The sequence below is a fragment of the Panthera tigris genome, chromosome D1 (genome assembly GCF_018350195.1).
Source record: "Panthera tigris isolate Pti1 chromosome D1, P.tigris_Pti1_mat1.1, whole genome shotgun sequence".
NCBI lineage: Eukaryota > Metazoa > Chordata > Mammalia > Carnivora > Felidae > Panthera > Panthera tigris.
Window position 1 is genome coordinate 54,905,567 of NC_056669.1, and position 19,439 is coordinate 54,925,005.

Genomic DNA, 19,439 nt, shown 5'->3' on the forward strand with positions numbered 1-19,439 from the left:
ATAAGAGATGAGGCACTGGACCATGGGAGGACGGGAACTGGATCTGAGATCATCTATAGGAGATGCATGAGGGACTACCTCCTCAGTAGTTAAGTGAAACAGAAAAGTAACCACCCACTAGTACAGAAAAACAGTAAGAAAGTTGTTACATAGTGAGCTGGCATTGAAGAAGCAAGCCACAACATTGTTAAGTCACCTATTTTATTTTATTTCGCCTATTTTAGAGGTTCCATATAGCAAGGAACTGAGGGCAACCTCCAGGAGCGAAGAGTATCTCCAACCAAAAGCCAGCAAGAAACTGAAGCCTCAATTCTACAACCACAGGGAACCAAATTCTGCTAATGAAGTCCTCTCTATTCAAGCTTCAGATGAGACCACAGCCCTAGCCAATACCTTGATTGCAGCCTTGTAAGACTAAGCAAAGAACCAAGTCAGGCCCACACTTCTACCCTATAGAAAATGTGAGATTATAAATTTGTGTTGCTTTAAACCACTACATTTGTGGAAATTTGTTATGCATCAAAGACTAATACATACTAAATAACAATAGCATGTAACTTAGGAGGAGCATATACAAAGTTAAAGTAGCTTATTTGAATTATCCAAAAGGAGAAGAAAAGTTTGTACTTTAAGTCAAACATGTATTCAAAAAATGTTTAAGTAAGCACCAGTAAAAAAGAACTAGAACAAACCAGTAGCTTCCAATCTGGCAGAGAGGAGAAAGGAATTTAAAAAAACCTATCACGGCCAAAAGAAGGCAAGAAATACAGGAGAATATAGAATAAAAAGCATTAAAAAGGGTGGAAATAAATAAAAATGTATCAGTAATCAGGGTAAATCAGTAATCACAGAGAGATAGAAAATGAGACTGAATTTTTAAAATAAGAGAAGGGCGCCTGGGTGACTCAGTTGGTTGAGAGTCCAGCTCTTGATTTCGGCTCAGGTCATGATCCCAGGGTCGTGGGATTGAGCCCCACGTCGGGCTCCATGGTGAGTATGGATCCTGCTTAAGATTCTCTTTCTCTCTCCCTCTGCCCCTCTCCCATGCTCTCTCTCTCTAAAATAAAATTTTTAAAAAATTACAAAAATAAGAGGACAGCTATCTGCTGTTTACAAGATAAACACCTTAAACATAAGAGTACACAATAGCTGACAATAAAAGCCTGGAAAAAAAATGCCACGCAAAAGAAACAAAATAGATTTTAAAAGAATTGTTTTAATGTTTATTTATTTTTGAGAGAGAAAGAAAAAGAGAGGGGTAGGAGAGGCAGAGAGAGAGATAGGGAGACATAGAATCTGAAGCAGGCTCCAGGCTCTGAGCTGTCAGCACAGAGCTTGACTCAGGGCTTGAACTCATGAACCATGAGATCATGACCTGAGCCAAAGTTGGATGCTTAACCAACTGAGCCACCTAGGCACCCCGAAACAAAATAGATTTTAAAGCATAAATTCTATAGTTTAAATTTCATATTTTTTAAAAATTAGGGCCATATTTTATCCAATCTCTCTCTTTTTTAAGTTTATTTATTTATTTTGAGAGAGAGAGAGTATGGGGAGGGTGGGGTGCAAGCAGGGGAGGGGTAGAGAAAGAAGGAGAGAGAGAGAATCCCAAGCATACTTCGTATTTTCAGAGCAGAGTCTGACGCAGGGCTTGATCTCACAAACCATGAGATCACGACCTCAGCTAAAACCAAGAGGCAGCCGCTTAACAACTGAGTCACCCAGGCACTCCTGTCCAATCTCTTAAAGAAGCAAACCATTTACTGATGGTACACATGGCTTTGTACCAGTCTCATAGCTGGTAGAACACTTTTATGAAGATGCCTAATGCAGCCAGCTTGCCATATAAGCAAGAAAGATTATTCTAATAGAGAACAGTAACAAGCAAGATGGGCTATATAAATGACAGAATTAAAAGTAATGCACATTACACTTCCACCCAAGATAGAATAACAATGACCAGATTTACTCTCCTACCTGAAACCACCAATGAAACAACAAAGGTGCACAAGGAAACTTTGGGGGATGAGTATGTTCAAATCTTGATTGTGATGATGAGTTCATGGGAGTACATCTGTCAAAATTTGGCGAATCATACACTTTAAATATGTATAGTTTTTGTACAGCAAAGGAAACCATCAACAACATGAAAAGGCAACATACTAAATGAGAGAAGATATTTACAATGATATACCTGATAAGGGGTTAATATCCAAAATATGTTAAAGAATTCATATAACTCAACACCAAAAAAACTCTAAGAAATCCAATTAAAAAGTGGGCAGAGTACCTGAATAGACATTTCTCCAAAGAAGATATCCAGATGGCCAACAGACACATGAAAAGGTGCTCAACATCACTCATCATGAGGGAAATGCAAATCAAAACTACAATGAGATTATCACCTCACACCAGTCAGAATCGCTAATATCAGAAAGACCAGAAAGAACAGCATTGGTGAGGATATAGAGGAAAGAGAACCCTTGTATACTGTTGGTGCAGCCACTACAGAAAACAGTATGGAGGTTCCTCCAAAAATTAAAAAAAAAAAAATGCCATAAAATTCAGTAATTCTACTTCGGGGTAGAGAAAGAAAATGAAAAAAACTAATTAAAAAAGATATATGCACCCCTCTGTTTATTGCAACATTTATAACAGCCAAGATATGGAAGCAATCCAAGTATCCATTTAAAGATGAATGGATAAACAGATGTGGATGCACACACACACACACACACACACACACACACACACACACACAGAAATGAATATTACGTAGCCATAAAAAAGAATGAAATCTTGCCATTTTTGACAACATGGATGGACCTAGAGGGAGGGTATTATGCTAAGTGGAATAAGTCAGAGAAATACAAATACCTTATGATTTTACTTATATGGGGAATCCAAAAAATAAAACAGACAAAACAGACAAAAACAGATTCATAAATACTAAGAACAAACTGGTAGTTGCCAGAGGGGAAGGGGATGAGGGAATAGATGAAATATTTCAATAAGATTAAGAGGTACCAGATTTCAATAAGATTAAGAGGTTTCAGTTATAAAATAAATAAATCATGGGGATGAAAAAAAGTACAGCCTAGGGAATAATACTCTAATAGCTTTGGATGGTGACAAATGGCAACTACACTTACCATGACAAGCATTCCATAATATATATAAATGTTGAAATCACTATGTTACACACATGAAACTAATAAATTTTGTATGTTAACTATACTTCAATTAAGAAAAATTTTAGGGGCGCCTGGGTGGCTCAGTCAGTTGGGCGTCCGACTTCAGCTCAGGTCATGATCTCGCAGTCCGTGAGTTCGAGCCCCGCGTCGGGCTCTGTGCTGACAGCTCAGAGCCTGGAGCCTGTTTCGGATTCTGTGTCTCCCTCTCTCTCTGACCTTCCCCCATTCATGTTCTGTCTCTCTCTGTCTCAAAAATGAATAAAATGTTAAAAAAAAATTTTTAAAAAAGAAAAATTTTAAAGACAACAGATTTTTTAAATGGGCAAAAGGCACTTCACAGAAGAAGATACAGGAATGTCCAAGAGGCAATGAAAATGTGCTCAACATCTTTATTCATCAGGTAAATGATCATTAAAACCACGATGAGAGACCACTACATATAGTCCAGAGTGGATAAAATTTTCAAAAAGAATAACACCAAATGTTGTTGAGGATGTGGAACACCTAAAACTTCTATAATAAAATGAGATATCACTTTGGAAAAAAGTCTTGCAGTCTTTTAACGGAAACCAACTCTATGACCTGGCAATTCCACTCCCATGAATTTACCCAAGAAAGATGAAAATGTATGTCTATGCTGGGGCACCTGGATGGCTCAGTTGGTTAAGCGTTGGACTCTTGGTTTTGGCTCATGTCATGACCCACACATAGTTTCGTGAGTTCAAGCCCTGCATCGGGCTGGGCTCCTTACTGACAGTGCAGAGCCTGCTTGGTATTCTCTGTCGGCCTCTCTCTCTCTCTCTGCCCCTCCTTCAATCACGCTGTATCTCTCAAAGTAAATAAATAAAAAGAAAGGAAAAGAAAAGAAAATATATATCCATGAAAAGATTTGTATAAAAACGTTCACAGCAGTTTTATTCACAATAGCCAAAAACTGGAAATAGTCCTGGTGTCCATCAACAGGACAATGGATAAACAAACCAGTATATTCCATACAGTAGACTACTACTCAGCAATAAAAAGGAACAAACCATTGGGGTGCCTGATTGGCTCAGCTGGTGCAGCATGCAACGCTTGATCTTGGGGTTGTGGATTTAAGCCTCACGTTGGGTGTGGAGATAACCGAACAATAATCTTTAAAAAATGTTTTTAAAAATTAAATAAAAAAGGAATAAACTACTGATACAACAACATAGTTAAATCTCACTGGGTGTGGAGATAACAAAAATAATCTTTTGAAAATTTTTAAAAAATTAAATAAAAAGGAATAAACTGATACAACATGGTGAAATCTCATTTCTCACAAGCATGAATCTTAAGTGCATTAATAAAAAATTTAAATCTTTTTATTTTAACTTCTAATACAGTAAATACCAAAGGATTTAACTCACAGAGCTCTTCAGGGTCCTCAACAATTTTTAAATGTATAAAGGAGATGAGACAAAAAAAGCTTGAGCACTTCAGATCTAGTAAAAGTTGAATATGGGCATGCCCTACAATCTAACCATTATACTACTCAATAGACACAAGAACTCTCAAATTTGTGTGTACCAGATGATGTACAAAAATGTTATAACATTTGTAACAGCAAAAACCTGAAAACAACAAAATATCCAATGACTGAAGAATGGATAAATCAATATATTCATATAGTGGAATTCTAAACAGTAAAAATAAATGAACTATAGCTAAACCTATCAACAGAGAGGATTCTTGGGAATATGGATGATACATATTTGACCACAAGTTGAGTGAAAAAAGCAAGTTGAAGAATACACACACACACACAGACACACACACACACACACACATACACACACACACACATATATATATAGTACAATTCCACTTATGTAAAATTAAAACAAGCAAACCTAAACAGTATATTCTTAGAAACACACAGTGGTAAAAAGGTAGGAAATGATAAACACTAAATTAAGGATAGCAGTTACCTCTGGAGAAAAAGGAAGAATATGGAATGAGGGAAAGGCAAAGAGGGAGCTATTATTTTTATTTAATGAATGCTCTTAACCAAAGAACAGTCCTCCTTTATCAAGGTCATAATTCTCTTCAATTGTCAAGCTTTAAGTTGGACATTCCTACAATAGTGAAAGAATAGAGAACATCCATCTGATTGGCAAGACTGAGTGAACTCCAGTGACCAACTGGATTTCAGACAATAAAACCAGACTGTCCTCATGTCTACTTTACAAGGGGGGTGGGGAGGGTGGAGGAGGGATTGCTACTCAGCAGGTAAAATAGCCTAAAACCATATATTTCATTTTGGGAATACTATCGTATCTAGAATACCTCCTTATCATTTTGTATAAATGAGTAAATGAATGAATTCCAATCATAAAACAATTTTTATAACAGTATCAAGATTTTAACATGCATAATCTTTAGAGTTCTGTTTTGTTTTCTGAGTTCATTCAGTCTTTCCTCTTGCAGCTTGCTCTGAAAAGTTAAAGTACTTTAAAAGAGTCCACACCTATTATGAGTCAAAGATTTTTCCAGTCATGCAATTGAATTATTTCAACCTTGAAGTACTTATGTACTTTCACTGGGCAAAATACCTCTTTTGAGTCTCATGAGTACATTATAGGGATAAATAAAATGATGCTTATAAAAATTCTTTGAAATCTTCAGATAGAGGGCCTATATTAAACTTTATTATTCTTTTTAAAGTTTCATCTTCTAAGAATAAAAAGCATGATGTAATTTGGCATACTCGGAGTTTACACAACAGGAAATCAAAATTGCTCAAAACTCAACTTTAGACACTGTTTCAGTTACTTACTGCTGAATAACAAACCACCCCCCAAACTTGATGGCTTCAAAAAACAATTTATTAAATAAATAAATAAATAAATAAATAAATAAATAAATAAATAAGAAAAAACAATTTATTATCTCTCATGGGAAGAACACATACAATGAAAGGTGCACAGGAGTATAAATGTAATACGTAAACAGGCTGTTTTGGCAAAAGTACAGTGTAAGTAGGGAAAGCAGGAATTATAGGGAAAAGGAGGAACACAGACTGAAGAGTTTAGAATAAGCTGGATACCACAATGAGCTAAAAGTACACAACCACCAGAATGGCAAAAATTGAAGACTAACCAAATGTTAGTGAGGAAGTGGATGAAATGCTGTGAATGTAAAACGTTACAACCACTTTGAGAAAAGATCTGGTAGTTTCTAATAAAACTGAACACACAACCACCTATGACCCAGTTATTCCAACCCTCAGTATTTACCTATGAGAAATGAAAATACATATCCACAAGACGACCTGTACAAGAATGTTCATAGCAGCTTTATACATAATTATCAAACCTTAAAACAGCGAGGTGTTCATCAATAGGTAAATCAATAAACTGTGGTACATTCATACAATGGAATATTACCCAGCAATAAAAAGGAATTACCAATACATGCAACATTGGTGAAATCTCAAAAACATTATGCTGAGTGAAAGAAGTCTTAACACAGGAATGCCTGGGTGGCTCAATCAGTTGAGCATCTGACTCTTGATTTTGGTTCAGGTCATGATCTCATGGTTTGTGAGACTGAGCCCCTGTCAGGCTCTGCGCTGACAGCACTGAGGCTGCTTGAGATCCTCTCTCTCCCTCTCTCTCTCTCTCTGCCCCTCCCCAACCAATGTGCATGCATACGCGCTCTATCTCTCAAAATAAATAAATGAACTTTAAAAAAAAAAAAAAAGAAAGAAATCTTATACTAAACAGTAAATACTGTTTGACTCCACTTAAATGCAGTTCTAGAACAGGCACATCTAATCTATGGTGGGGGAAAAGAAATCAGAATAGTGGTAGCCCTGAAGAGAAGGGGAAGGTGGAGGTAAGAATTAACAGGGAAGGGGAATGAAGAACCTTCTCACTTGATGCTAAAGTTCCATATTCTAATAGAGGTTTTGATTACACAAATGTCTCAATTTCTTGAAATTCAGCAAATATACATTTAAGATCTGCGCATTACTTCAAATATAAGTTTTACCTCCAAAGAAAAAAACAAAGAATTGAACTTTAATTGATGATATGTATGTTGAAGGATTTAGGAGAAAGTATAAAGATGTTTGCAATTTACTTTGAAATTAATAATGTCAAAAATTAAAATGAACTGATAGAAGAATGGACAACTGGGTAGACATGCAACAAAACAAAGCATAATAAAACGTTAATAGTAGAATCTAGACAATAGTTGAACAGATAGTCACTGCAAAATTCTTCTGACTTTGTTGTAAAGATATTCATTTAAAAAAAGGGGTTTTCATGCCATGTTAGAATTCGGTCTCTATCCTTCTGTCAACAGAAAGTCCTCTAAGGAAAACAGAAGCACCTAACTGTAAGGAATAATCAATCAAGGTTTAAAGAGGTATCCACTGGGGCTCCTGGCTGGCTCAGTCGGTAGAGCATGCAACTCTAGATGTCAGGATGGTGAGTTCAAGCCCCACGATGGGCATGGAGCCTACTTAAAATAAAGATTAAATAATAATAATAATAATAATAATAATAATAATAGAAGAGAGGTATCCACTGAGAGAATGCAGCTACAAATGACAAGGGAACATCATGTGCAAAAGCAATCCCACTGAAAACATCTAAAAATTCTGGTATATTCTTAATATATTCAAACAAATGAAAGAAAGATGAAAGGGAGGAAAAGAGAAGAGAGGAAAGGCCCACTAAAGCAAGGAGTCAATTAGGTCAAGGAGGAGACGTCCCCCCAGAAAAGTTTAACCTTTCTCTACCTCCCCCAAACTCAGTGTTTGCTCTTAAGGCCTTTCAACTGATGGGATGAGGCCCACCCATTATTACTGAAAGTAATCTTTACTTAAAGTCAACTGATTGTAGATGTTGATCACATTTATAAAATACCTTCATAACAACACTTAGATTAGTATTTGATCAGATAAATGGATACGAAAGCCTAGCCAAGTTCACAGAAAAAATTAACCATCACAGATGAGGAGGCCACAACTATAACACAGTATGATTTTTTTTTTAACTTATTTTCACTAGATCCCAATTCAACTAATATTTTTTTTAATATTTGTTTATTTTGAGAGAGAGCGAGCACATGCACACAGCATAAACAGGGAAGGGGCAGAGAGAGAGGGAGAGAGAGGGAAAGAGAATCCCAACCAGGCTTCATACTGTCAGTGCAGAGCCCCACACAAGGTTCAATTTCATGAACCATGAGATCATGACTTGAGCCAAAACCAAGAGCTGGTCAATCAACTGAGCCACCCAGGCTCAGCTGAATTAGGGAATTCAACTAACATTTTTTGCGCACCTAGTATTTGCTAGGCACTTCACCTCACTGTACACTTTCAAGTGTATCATGCCATTTAATTCTCATAACCCTCTTGGATATCGTTATTTTCATATTATAGAAAATAAACTGATACATGGGGTGCCTGGGTGGCTCAGTAGGTTAAGCGTCCAACTTCGGCTCAGGTCATGATCTGTGAGTTCAAGCCCCACGTCGGACTCTGTGCTGACAGCTCAGAGCCTGGAGCCTGCTTTGGATTCTGTTTCTTCCTCTCTCTCTCTCTCTCCCCCCCTCCCCTGCTCATGCTCGCTCACTCTCTCTCTCTCAAAAATAAACATTAAAAAATTAAAAAAAAAAAAAAAGAAAATACACTGATACAAAGAAGGATTAAGGGATCTGCCCAAAGTCACAACATTCGATGCAACAAATAGGAATCTTGATTCAGACTCCAAGTCATTATACTATGTACTTTCCCCACAGTAAAACATGTAGGACTTTTGTGTCCCCATTAACTGCTTTTGCTGTCTCTTTTGGGCTCTATCATTTTGCTGGGTCCTAAAATGTGTCTCCATGCCCCTACTTCTTTTAAAATGCTCTCTGCATTACCTAAAACCCTCCAAGTCAGGGTTTTTTTTTTTTTTTTCCCCCACTGACTGGGAAACAGTTGGCAAAGGAACAGGGTGAACCCAAAATCAAAGAAACAACTTAAAATTTTAACCTAAGATAATAATGCACTGGACAAGATTTTCATTTAAATGTTCACTATTCTATGTATTCTGGCTTAGTAAAGTTCCCCAATTTACTATTTGAGGTATTTGTTCTTCTTATTTACCCACCCACCAATTACTGTTCCATTAAAACAATAAAAATCTATCATTTCTTCCAACATGTGCTACCAAATGACAATTCTTCCTAGTTAGTATCTTTGACAACATGGGTAAAACTAAGTCAGGATGAGACTTCAAAATGTTCTCAGACTTCAAGTACTACTAAACACTACTAACTACAGACTTAAGTCTAAAAAGTGGTTTGGTTTGAGCTTGGCAAAAGTGTTAGGAGCAAATGAGAATGAAAACTTTCTGAAATGAAAAAGTAAGTTCAATTTTAAGTTCAATTTTGCTTACTACCCAGGACAATCACTTCCAAGCTCTCCTTCACATGCAGTGGTTTCAGTCTTGTTACTGTGAATGGGGGGCTGGAGGGTTTCAACACCTAGCTTGGTTTTCAAAGTTAGAAACATAGGTTCCAGTACCAGCCCTATGATCCTGAACAAATCACTTATCCTTTTGAACTTGGTTTCCTTACATACAAACAGGGATAACACCTACACACCACAGGAAAAAAAGAATTAAACGTGCTTTGTGAACCTGAACCCTTGTTCTTCCAAGTATAGCTCCAGACCAGAAGGACTGGAATCACTTGAGAACTTATAAGAAATGCAGAATCTAAGGCCACATTCCACACCTACTTAATCAGAATATGCGCTTTAACAAGATCTCAAGGTAATTAACATGCACATTTACCTCTGAGAAGCACTGCTGTAAAGCATACTATAGATGTTAGGTATCTTCACCATAAAAATTAGCCCATTGGGAGCTCTTTTCCTTCTGAGGAAGTCCTATGATCTGGTAACTCATTAACAATATGACATCAGCAACACTGACATCATCTTCCTCAGCAGCTACCATTTCCCTGAAAAACTACTGAATATGGATTCTGGCGTAGGTTTTACCACTAATTTGTAACATAATCTTAGGCAAATCACTTCAATACTCAAGGTCTTTCTTCTTACAAGTAAAATGAAAGCATCAGACCACTAGTTCCCAATCTGAGGTCCCTGGACCCACTGAGGTCTGAAAAAGTAGTAATGAAGGGAGGCAACATAGTATGGTATTAAGAGCATATCTTTGGAATCAAAAGGCTCCTGGGTCACTTAGGCTCTGCCACTTAATAGTGTGTGACCGAGGGGGGCACGTGGGTGGCTCAGTCAGCTGAGTATTCAACTTTGGCTCAGGTCATGATCTCACGATTTTTGAGTTCAAGCCCTGCATTGGGCTCTGTGCTGACAGCTCGAGGCCTGGAGCCTGCTTCAGATTCTGTGTCTCCCTCTCTCTCTGTCCCTCCCCTGCTCATTCTCTGTCTCTCTATCTCTCAAAAATAAATAAACATTTAAAAAAAATAGTGTGTGACCGAGGGCAAGTTATGCAAGTTATTTAATCTTCCTAAACTTTAATGTCTTCAACTGCAAATTAGGATTATAACAGTACCTATCTCAGAGATCAAGCAGTATACTATATGGTTACAACTAAGTGCTCTGCTGGGTAACTTTTTTAGGGTGATAGAAAATCTACGTCTTGACTGCAATGGTGGTTACATAGATATATACACCTGTCAAAATTTTTCAAACTATACACTTAAAATGGATGCATTTTAAGTAAATTATGCCTCAAAAAACTAATTTTTTAAAAATGTTTATTTTTGAGGGGGGGAGGGGCAGAGAAAGAGGGGAACAGAAGATCTGAAGTGGGCTCTGTGCTGACAGCAGAATCAGACACTTAACTGACTGGGCCACCCAGCCGCCCCACGAAAAGCTAATTTTAAAAGTAAAAAAGAAAAAGAGAGGAAGGAAGGAGAATGTGCTCTAGAGTCAGATTGTGTGAGTTCAAATCCTGGCTCTGCCACCTGCAAAGTGAACAACTTTGTACAAAATTATTTAACCCCTCTATGAGCCCTCAATTTCCACATTTGTAAAATAAGACAACTAACAAGAATCTCACTTAAAAGAGCTATTATTAAAAAAAATAAATAAATAAAAATAAAAGAGCTATTATAAGGATTATAATAGGGATTCTAATGAGATCCTATACGCATAGAGCTTTGCATCTATTAACTGTCTCATAATGTTCGCTATTGTTATTTCTACTATTTTCAATATTTCAAAAATCACATTTATCCACAACCAGGCTTTAGTGAAAATATTATGCTGTTTTATTTTGGACTAGAATTATATCAAGACATTACATACCTCACGTGGATCAATACAGTGTGGTAACAGTGACTAGAACTCTGGCAGTTACATGCACCTTTATTTAATTAAGATGGAGATAAAGTACATTAACAACTTACATATAAGTAATAATAAATTACAATTTAAGTAATAATAATAATAAATTCATGGGACCCAAGAAAGAAAATAATAAAAGGATTTCTTTCTAATGAACAGGTTTAAATAGCTGCTATGTCACCATATGATCCAGCAATTCCACTTTAGGGTCACAAAGAGATATTTGTACACCCATGTTCATGGCAGCACTATTCACAATAGCCAAGAGGTGGAAACGACCCATATGTCTATCAACAGAGGAATGGATAAGCAAAATGTAGTATATATACATAATGGAGTTTTATTCAGGCTTTAAAAAGAAGGAAATTCTAACTAATGCTACAACATGGATTGACCTACACAGACACTATGCTAAATAAAATAAGCCAGTCACAAAAAGACAAAGACAGCACTGTCTTTATATGAGACACCTAGATTGACAGAGACAGAAAGTAGAAGAGTGGTCACCAGGGTCTGGGAGGAAAAAGGAATGGGCAGTTATTTAATGGATACAGAGTTACCGTTTTGCAAAATGAAGAGTTCTAGAGATTCACTGCAAGACAACATGAAGGTACTTAACACTACTAAGCTATACATGTTAAAATGGTAAATTTTATTCTATGTGCATTTTTGCACAATTAAACAAATTTAAATAAATAAATAAACTGTATGGCAGTTCTTCAAGTGTTAACACTGTAAAGCTTTTATACTTTAAGCTCTTAACGAGTAACTTCTCCTTGTATTCCAATGCACCACATATATACATCCATCACAGCACTGGAAACAATTTACTGGCAATCTTTGACTTGTACATATTAAATCTAAATATTTTTGTACACTGAATTTGGCCCTTCACTTGGCCTTCAGTCTTCAGTTGACTTACTACTTTGAGCTATGTGTGAGGCAGTGCTGCTTGCCTGTCAATAACCCTCAGGAAAATGACTGCCTTCCTTAGGTGACAGGAGTATCACCTCTGCCAGCCCACAGAACTCCAGGACCAAAAGAAGCCTGAAGCACACACTCACTTACTTGAGGCTACAATTCAGAGAAGATGGGTGGGAGGGGGCCTGGAAAAAGGAAAGGAAAAGAAAGGCAGCAATGAGCCACTAGCAGCTAGATGCCTTGAGTGGCATATGTGTATGGGAGAGAGGCTGGTTGAAGCCTCTCTGGTCTTGTGCTATAGTGTCAAAGAAAAAACTCATCTGAGCAAATCCCATAATAATGGTATAAAAACTGAGGGTTGTCCTACTTTGCTTCTGTCCAATTCCTATGAATAGGATGGGGAGGGGGACAACAAAGCTACGAGAAGGATGGTATCTACCCAGATTGAATCATTCTAGCCCAAGGACAAAAGGGAGATGGCTGGATGGTCCTACCAGAAGTTACCACCCATTCTCCCCATTCATGAAAGTCTTACTAAGTTACCCCTTCAGACTGAGGTAACCTCTATAAAACCCATAATTAGAAATTATAATTTTTTTTTGGCTTTCCAATAAACCCTTCTTCATAATACATCAATTTGGGACATTCTTCTTTCAAGTACATTTTGAGTAATGCGTTTCCCTTGAAAACAGAAAATGCCTAATAGTACTTACCTATTTATACCCCCACTGGCCTATCAGCCACCTTGAACAGGTGACTTTATATAGTTGCATATTCTATACACTATAGTTTATCTGGGTAATTCTCCTCTGAGACCATAATTAAAACAGAGGATTCCTTTCCACCTCCCTTTAGGTAACATTTCTTCCATGAAACTACCAGTGCTTGAAATTCCACTTCCCACAGAACTATGTGTTAGTAGAAAGAATTGTCAGACCCATATTTGAATACCATTTCTGCCCCTTAATAGCTGTATGATGCTGAGCAGTTTACTTAACTTCCTGCATCAATAAAGTGGGAAGTCCACATACCTACTCACTAGGAATGTTGTAAAGAATAGAAATGCACAGGAAATCTTCACTTTAAAGAGTTCTAATATGCACAAATTCCAGGTACACAGTTTAGTTAAATAATTCCAATTCCCCAACAACACAATTCAAATTTCAGGTACCACAGTACATTAACCGTGAGTGACTGAATATAGTGCAAACTTCACGACTAGGTGTTCAGTCCACAAATCACTATGTAAATAATGGAAGCACATCACAATCAGCGCCTAACTGACTTGAAAAGTCACTTCTTTCAAAGTCTGTTGCTGGATTTGACAAAATAAACTGTGAAGGAACAAAAATTAAGCTGATGGTAGACCTCTCATCAGCAACGATAAAAGCCAGGAGACAATGAATAACATATTTAAAGTGTTGAGAGAAAATTAACTCTCTGCCTAAATTTTTTTTTAAATTTTTTTTCTTTTCTTTTTTTTTTTTAATTTTTTTTAATGTTTATTTATTTTTGAGACAGAGAGAGACAGAGCATGAATGGGGGAGGGGCAGAGAGAGAGGGAGACACAGAATCGGAAGCAGGCTCCAGGCTCTGAGCCATCAGCCCAAAGCCTGACGTGGGGCTCGAACTCACGAACCGTGAGATGGTGACCTGAGCTGAAGTCGGACGCTCAACCGACTGAGCCACCCAGGCGCCCCTAATTTTTTTTTTCTTAATGTTTATTTGTTCTGGAGAGAGAGAGTGTGAGCAGGGGAGGGGCAGAGAGAGAGAGAGAGAGAGAGAGAGAGAGAGAGAGAATGAATATCTGAAACAGGCTCCAGGCTCCCAGCTGTCAGCACAGAGCCCAACACGGGGATCGAACTCATGAGCCATGAGATCATGACCTGAGCCAAAGTCGGACACTTAACTACAGAGCCACCCAGGCACCCCAACTGCCTAAATATCTAACAATGGATAAGACATCAAAGCAAAAACTGTTGGTGATTATTCACTGCACATCTGTTAATCAGTTCACGTACAGACAGCAAGGCATGTAGCTGAGTTGCTTCCTTGTCTCTGGTGATGAATGTAGGTGATATTTTACAAACATGAATAATCAAAAGAGGGAAATGGCCAATAATGATGAAAGTGTAGCAAAGAAACAAAAAGTGATAATGTTGGAAGTGAAATTCCAATCAAACATAAACGGAGTTATTGAAGAAACCGCCGACACTGACAATGTTGACTGCTGCCATCCCAGAGACTCTAGATATGCAGCCAGAGGAACTTAATGAAGACAAACTTACCAACATAAATGAAGAAAGTGGTTGTGAGAAAAGGATGATGTTTTAAATTATAGTATACTAAACATTAGTTTCACTATTTTTTCATTTCTCTATATATCTATAACCAACAATAAGAGAGTTTATAGTGCTTGACAAAAAAATTTTAAAGATGACAAAACAATCATAACTTTTCCCATTGATTATTAAGACTACTTTGCCAGGTTTTAACTTGCAAGGTCCTTTGTGCTGTCCTACACAACTATAAAGAGTGAGGACTGCCTGTACCTATAACTTCTGGCACATCAAGGAACACATTATTTCACAACTAAAGAGAAAACCTCTACCTTTTACAATCTGTTCAAACAAAAAAGGAATTTGGAAAAAAAAAATGAAAAAAAAAACAGAAAAGGAATTTGAAATGATCTTGGGTGATGTTAAGAAGAAAGATTTTCTGGTATTTCAGTGACTAAGAACTGCTGCCATATCTGAACATGCAATTCCCCAAACTCCTCTTTTTATTACTCAAAATACACACAGCCTAGTGCTGAAAGACGGGGTTCATGAATAATTATTCAATTTGTCCTTTGTGACAGTATTCTATTTCTCCTGTCCTTCTTGCATGCAGGGACAAAACAATGAGTGTGTGATAGTACAAGATATAGTAGCTTTATTTTTTTTTATCTCATTTAATCTTTATTTATTTTTATTTATTTTTTTTTAATATGAAATTTATTGTCAAATTGGTTTCCATACAACACCCAATGCTCATCCCAACAGGTACCCTCCTCAATGCCCATCGCCCACCCTCCCCTCCCTCCCACCCCCCATCAATCATCAGTTTATTCTCAGTTTTTCAGAGTCTCTTATGGTTTGGCTCCCTCCCTCTCTCTCTCTTTTTTTTTTTTCCTTCCCCTCCCCTATGGTCTTCTGTAAAGTTTCTCAGGATCCACATAAGAGTGAAAACATATGGTATCTGTCTTTCTCTGTATGACTTAGCTTTAGAATCAGACCTCAACTTAAACACCATCTCTACACCACTCTTTGCAACCTCAGGTAAAGATTGAAAGGGAGAAGAGGAAGTGCTTAGCAAAGTGTGGTACACAGTAAGCACTTACATATGGCTATTATCATCATTATCTTTACTATTCCTATCATTAATGTAAATATCATGATAATGATATGATTGTATTTATTTTAAACACATCATTATTAACCTGCATATTCTTCAAAGATTAAATTCTCTTACTCCAAAAAATGATGGATACCCTCTGCTTCCTGGGTAAAAAGACTTGACCTCAACTTCCTCCAAATAATTTTCTCCCAAGGCACATGTGCAAAGGGCAGCCAACATTCACTTACTCTCTTCTTGCAACCCTTGATTCCTATGTCAAAACCCACCCTGCAGTCTTCTCAGTTTCCTCCTCTGAGGACATTAAGACCAAAAGCCATTTCCCATTTCTCACAGCTATCTGGCAGAACAGCTATCTTGCACCCTCATAGCTCACATGACTTAACCGTCAGTTTTCTCTTGATTCTAATCCTTGGTTCTAAACTAAGAGCCATTATTACTTATATCCACCCATAAATATGCAAAGGGCCTAAAGGTCAACTAAAGCCAACCCCTTTTCTTTACTAAATAATTCCTCATAAAATACTCATGTGAGTTAGTTCAGTAATGTCTGTTTCAACACTTCCAGTGACCTCCACCTCCAGGCAAGCCATTCCATGCTTATCTTCAGTTAAAAGGTTTCCTTAGGCTGAAGCAAAATCTCTCCCCTTACTGTTAGTTTCCATCCATATACTCTAATTCCACATTCTAGAGAAATTTAGAAAGTTTAACTGCTCTGTATGACAGCCCATCCAATGTTTGAAGACCATGGCAATGTCTTCATGTTGTTCTTCCATGTTACATGCTTCCAGTTCAGAAAGCATGATTTTAAGTCCCTTCCTCTCACAGACCTTCTCTGGACCAGGTGTGGGCTTGCCAACATGATCTAACAACATATTGGTAAAGCGCTTCCTTGCCAACATTTGGGCTGCCAAGGAATTATACTACAAGTGATCCCTCTGCCCATATTCTTCCATTATTATATAAAAATTATTACTTTAGTAGTTCAGGAAACGTGACTCTCAGCCCAAATCATGGTTTCAAAGGAATGGTTTAAAATCTTGAACACTAACAAGAGTTCGGGTTTCTTTTTTTATTTAGTCAACTACTGTGAAGAGAATCAAGTGGGATCAGCTGGCACGAAACTCTTGCCTCTTCCCTACAAAGCCAAACAAATGTCTGGGAAAAGGCGGTAGCAATGGGAAGGTTAGCTAAGAAGAGTTGCTTCATGCCCTGAGAAAGTGGGTCCAATTAAAAGGCGGCAGTAATAGCCAAAAAAATAAATAAATAAATAAAAAAATAAAAATAAAAATAAAAAATTATATATATATATATATATATATATATATATATATATATATTCATATTCTCTATACTTTGCCAGAAACAGGTAGGTACCGGAAGAAGGATCAAACATTGTGCTCTCGGGGCGCCTGGGTGGCTCAGTCGGTTGAGCGTCCGACTTCAGCTCAGGTCACGATCTCACGGTTCGTGAGTTCGAGCCCCGCGTCGGGCTCTGGGCTGATGGCTCAGAGCCCGGAGCCTGCTTCCCATCCTGTGTCTCCCTCTCTCTCTGCCCCTCCCCCATTCATGCTCTCTGTCTCAAAAATAAATAAACATTAAAAAAAAAAAAAAAAAAAAAACACTGTGCTCTCAAAACTTAACCCACGTAAAGTGCATAAAAGAAATGGCAGATTTTTCCTGTGCTCTCCTAACTTAGTGGAGTAAGAGCTGGGGAAATAAACACGCGCACACACACCTACCTACCTACCTACCTACATACCTACCTACCTAGTGGAGTAAGAGCTGGGGCAATACACACACACACACACACACACACACACACACACACACGCACACACCTACCTACCTACCTACCTACCTACCTAGGGGGCAATTGGTGCCTGTCAGGGGCAAGCAGTTGGAGAAGGATTTTTCCCCAAGTCCTCAGAAGGTGCAATCAGTGGAAGTAGTGTCCTCAAATGAACTCTAACCCTTAGGTAGTAGGAAAGGAAGCAGGCAGAGTGGCACAGGGACTTGGTCCCCTGTGCTCCTGGCTCCTGTGAGCCCGACACCTTCCCTGGAGGTGACGAAGAGGTCCGACGAAAACAGAGAAAGAGGAAGGAAAAGACCTGGGAGTTTCCACGTTTGGGGTGAGACTAAGTTAGGACCTGTTCCCTTCTCCTGTGCCCTTAAGGCCGAAGGTGGTGGCAGCAACAGTAGGAGCAGGTGTCCCAGGCCCTCATTCTAACGAGCAGAATCCTCCACTCTCCCCACCTCCTCTAGGGCCGCCCCAGCCTGCCCCACTGCTCCCGTCATAAAGGAATTCCCATCCCCAGTCCTGCCCTCAGGCCTCCCCTCAGGTCCAGCGGGGGGCTCCCCACTTCTCTTCCGATCCCCAAACTCAACCTTCCCCAACCCGTTCGGACACCCGCACGCCTCACCCGACACACTGGATTCCCCCATCCGCTCCCCTCCTCGGCAGAGCTCCCATTCCTGCCCCCAGGCCGGGGCTCCCCACTCCACCTCCCCAGCCAGGCCTGGTGCCTCCCTGGGCGGCCAGGTCCGCCCTCCGCTTTCCTCACGCGGCGTCTCCCCTCGGACCGGCGCCCTCCCTCCCTGCCTCCCGCCTCAGGCCCGGGCGCCCGCACTCACAGAACTCGGCGATGTACCAGGTCACCGCGTAGTTCTCCTCGCACCAGTCCAGCGTGGACGTCGTGGAGCCCCAGTAGCCCTCGCGGTCCGCGGCCGGAGCCATCGCGCACGCAGCCGCCGCCGCCGCCCAGGCGCTCCGCTGGCCGCGTTCGGCTCGGCAAGCTCCCAGGCCGGCTCGGGCCCTGCTCTCGCGCCCACCGAACGCTCCGCCCACCCTCTCTCCCTTAGGGGAGGGGCCGGCTCCGTCAGCGGCAGTGCCCGGCGGGAGACCCCGCCCACCGGCGCCTCCAGGCCGCCCTCGCCAGGCGGCGCCCCGCCCACCCCGAGGCCACAGGGGTTCCCCTGTGGGGGGGGGGGGGGGTCCTTTTCCCAGGAAAGGGCTGTGATCAGGTCACCGGGACGACGGTTACCCAGGCTGCCTGTCCCGCCCAGACACGCCCCTGGCTGTAGGCTTGGGGTTTCTGATATCCCTGAGGCTGTTTTCTGTCTGGACGTGTCAGAGACTCTATCTCTTTGTATGTGTGTGTCTGTGTGTGTGGTTTGATTAAACTAAGGCGGGTTGGGTTGAAGCCATCGGCAAGCCCTGGCTTGATAAAACCTGTGCAGAGGCACAGCGTCTTTCTCAGCGTCTTCCTTTGACCGCAGGCCTCAAACGGAACCCAGAAACAGAACTCTCCCAGCCCCGGGGACTCCTAGGAAATAAACAGTGCTTTGCTGATAAAGATATAAGTAAGTGTCTCTTGGGAACAAAGGGAAAGGGCAACAACCCTGGAGAAAAAAAAAAAAAAAAGGCGGGGCGGGGAGGTTGAGGGTGAGGGCATTCAGATCCTGTAAAAGAATTCAACTAAAGCAGAGCTTGCCTGCCTCAGTTCAGGCTTCCAAACCCAGAGGTTTCTACTGTCTACCTATAATTGTGCCCTTACCCTCCAGGCAAC

The 19,439-nt window shown here is 39.7% G+C and overlaps 1 protein-coding gene across 5 annotated transcripts in view; it reads right to left on the bottom strand.

Annotated features, from left to right (window-relative positions):
* The window catches only part of ACER3 (alkaline ceramidase 3), a 167,094-nt gene extending 148,256 nt beyond the window's left edge, over nucleotides 1–18,838 (bottom strand). The window contains exon 1 of one of the 5 annotated variants that reach the window (XM_042957533.1): nucleotides 18,505–18,838. In XM_042957533.1, coding sequence (XP_042813467.1) covers nucleotides 18,505–18,607 — 103 coding nt within the window. In that variant the 5' untranslated portion in view covers nucleotides 18,608–18,838. Of the gene's footprint in view, nucleotides 1–11,514; nucleotides 11,583–18,504 lie in introns of those variants that run through there. The other 4 variants (XM_042957537.1, XM_042957535.1, XM_042957536.1 and 1 more) reach the window with 4 other exon arrangements.
* Nucleotides 18,839–19,439: the final 601 nt, after the last annotated feature.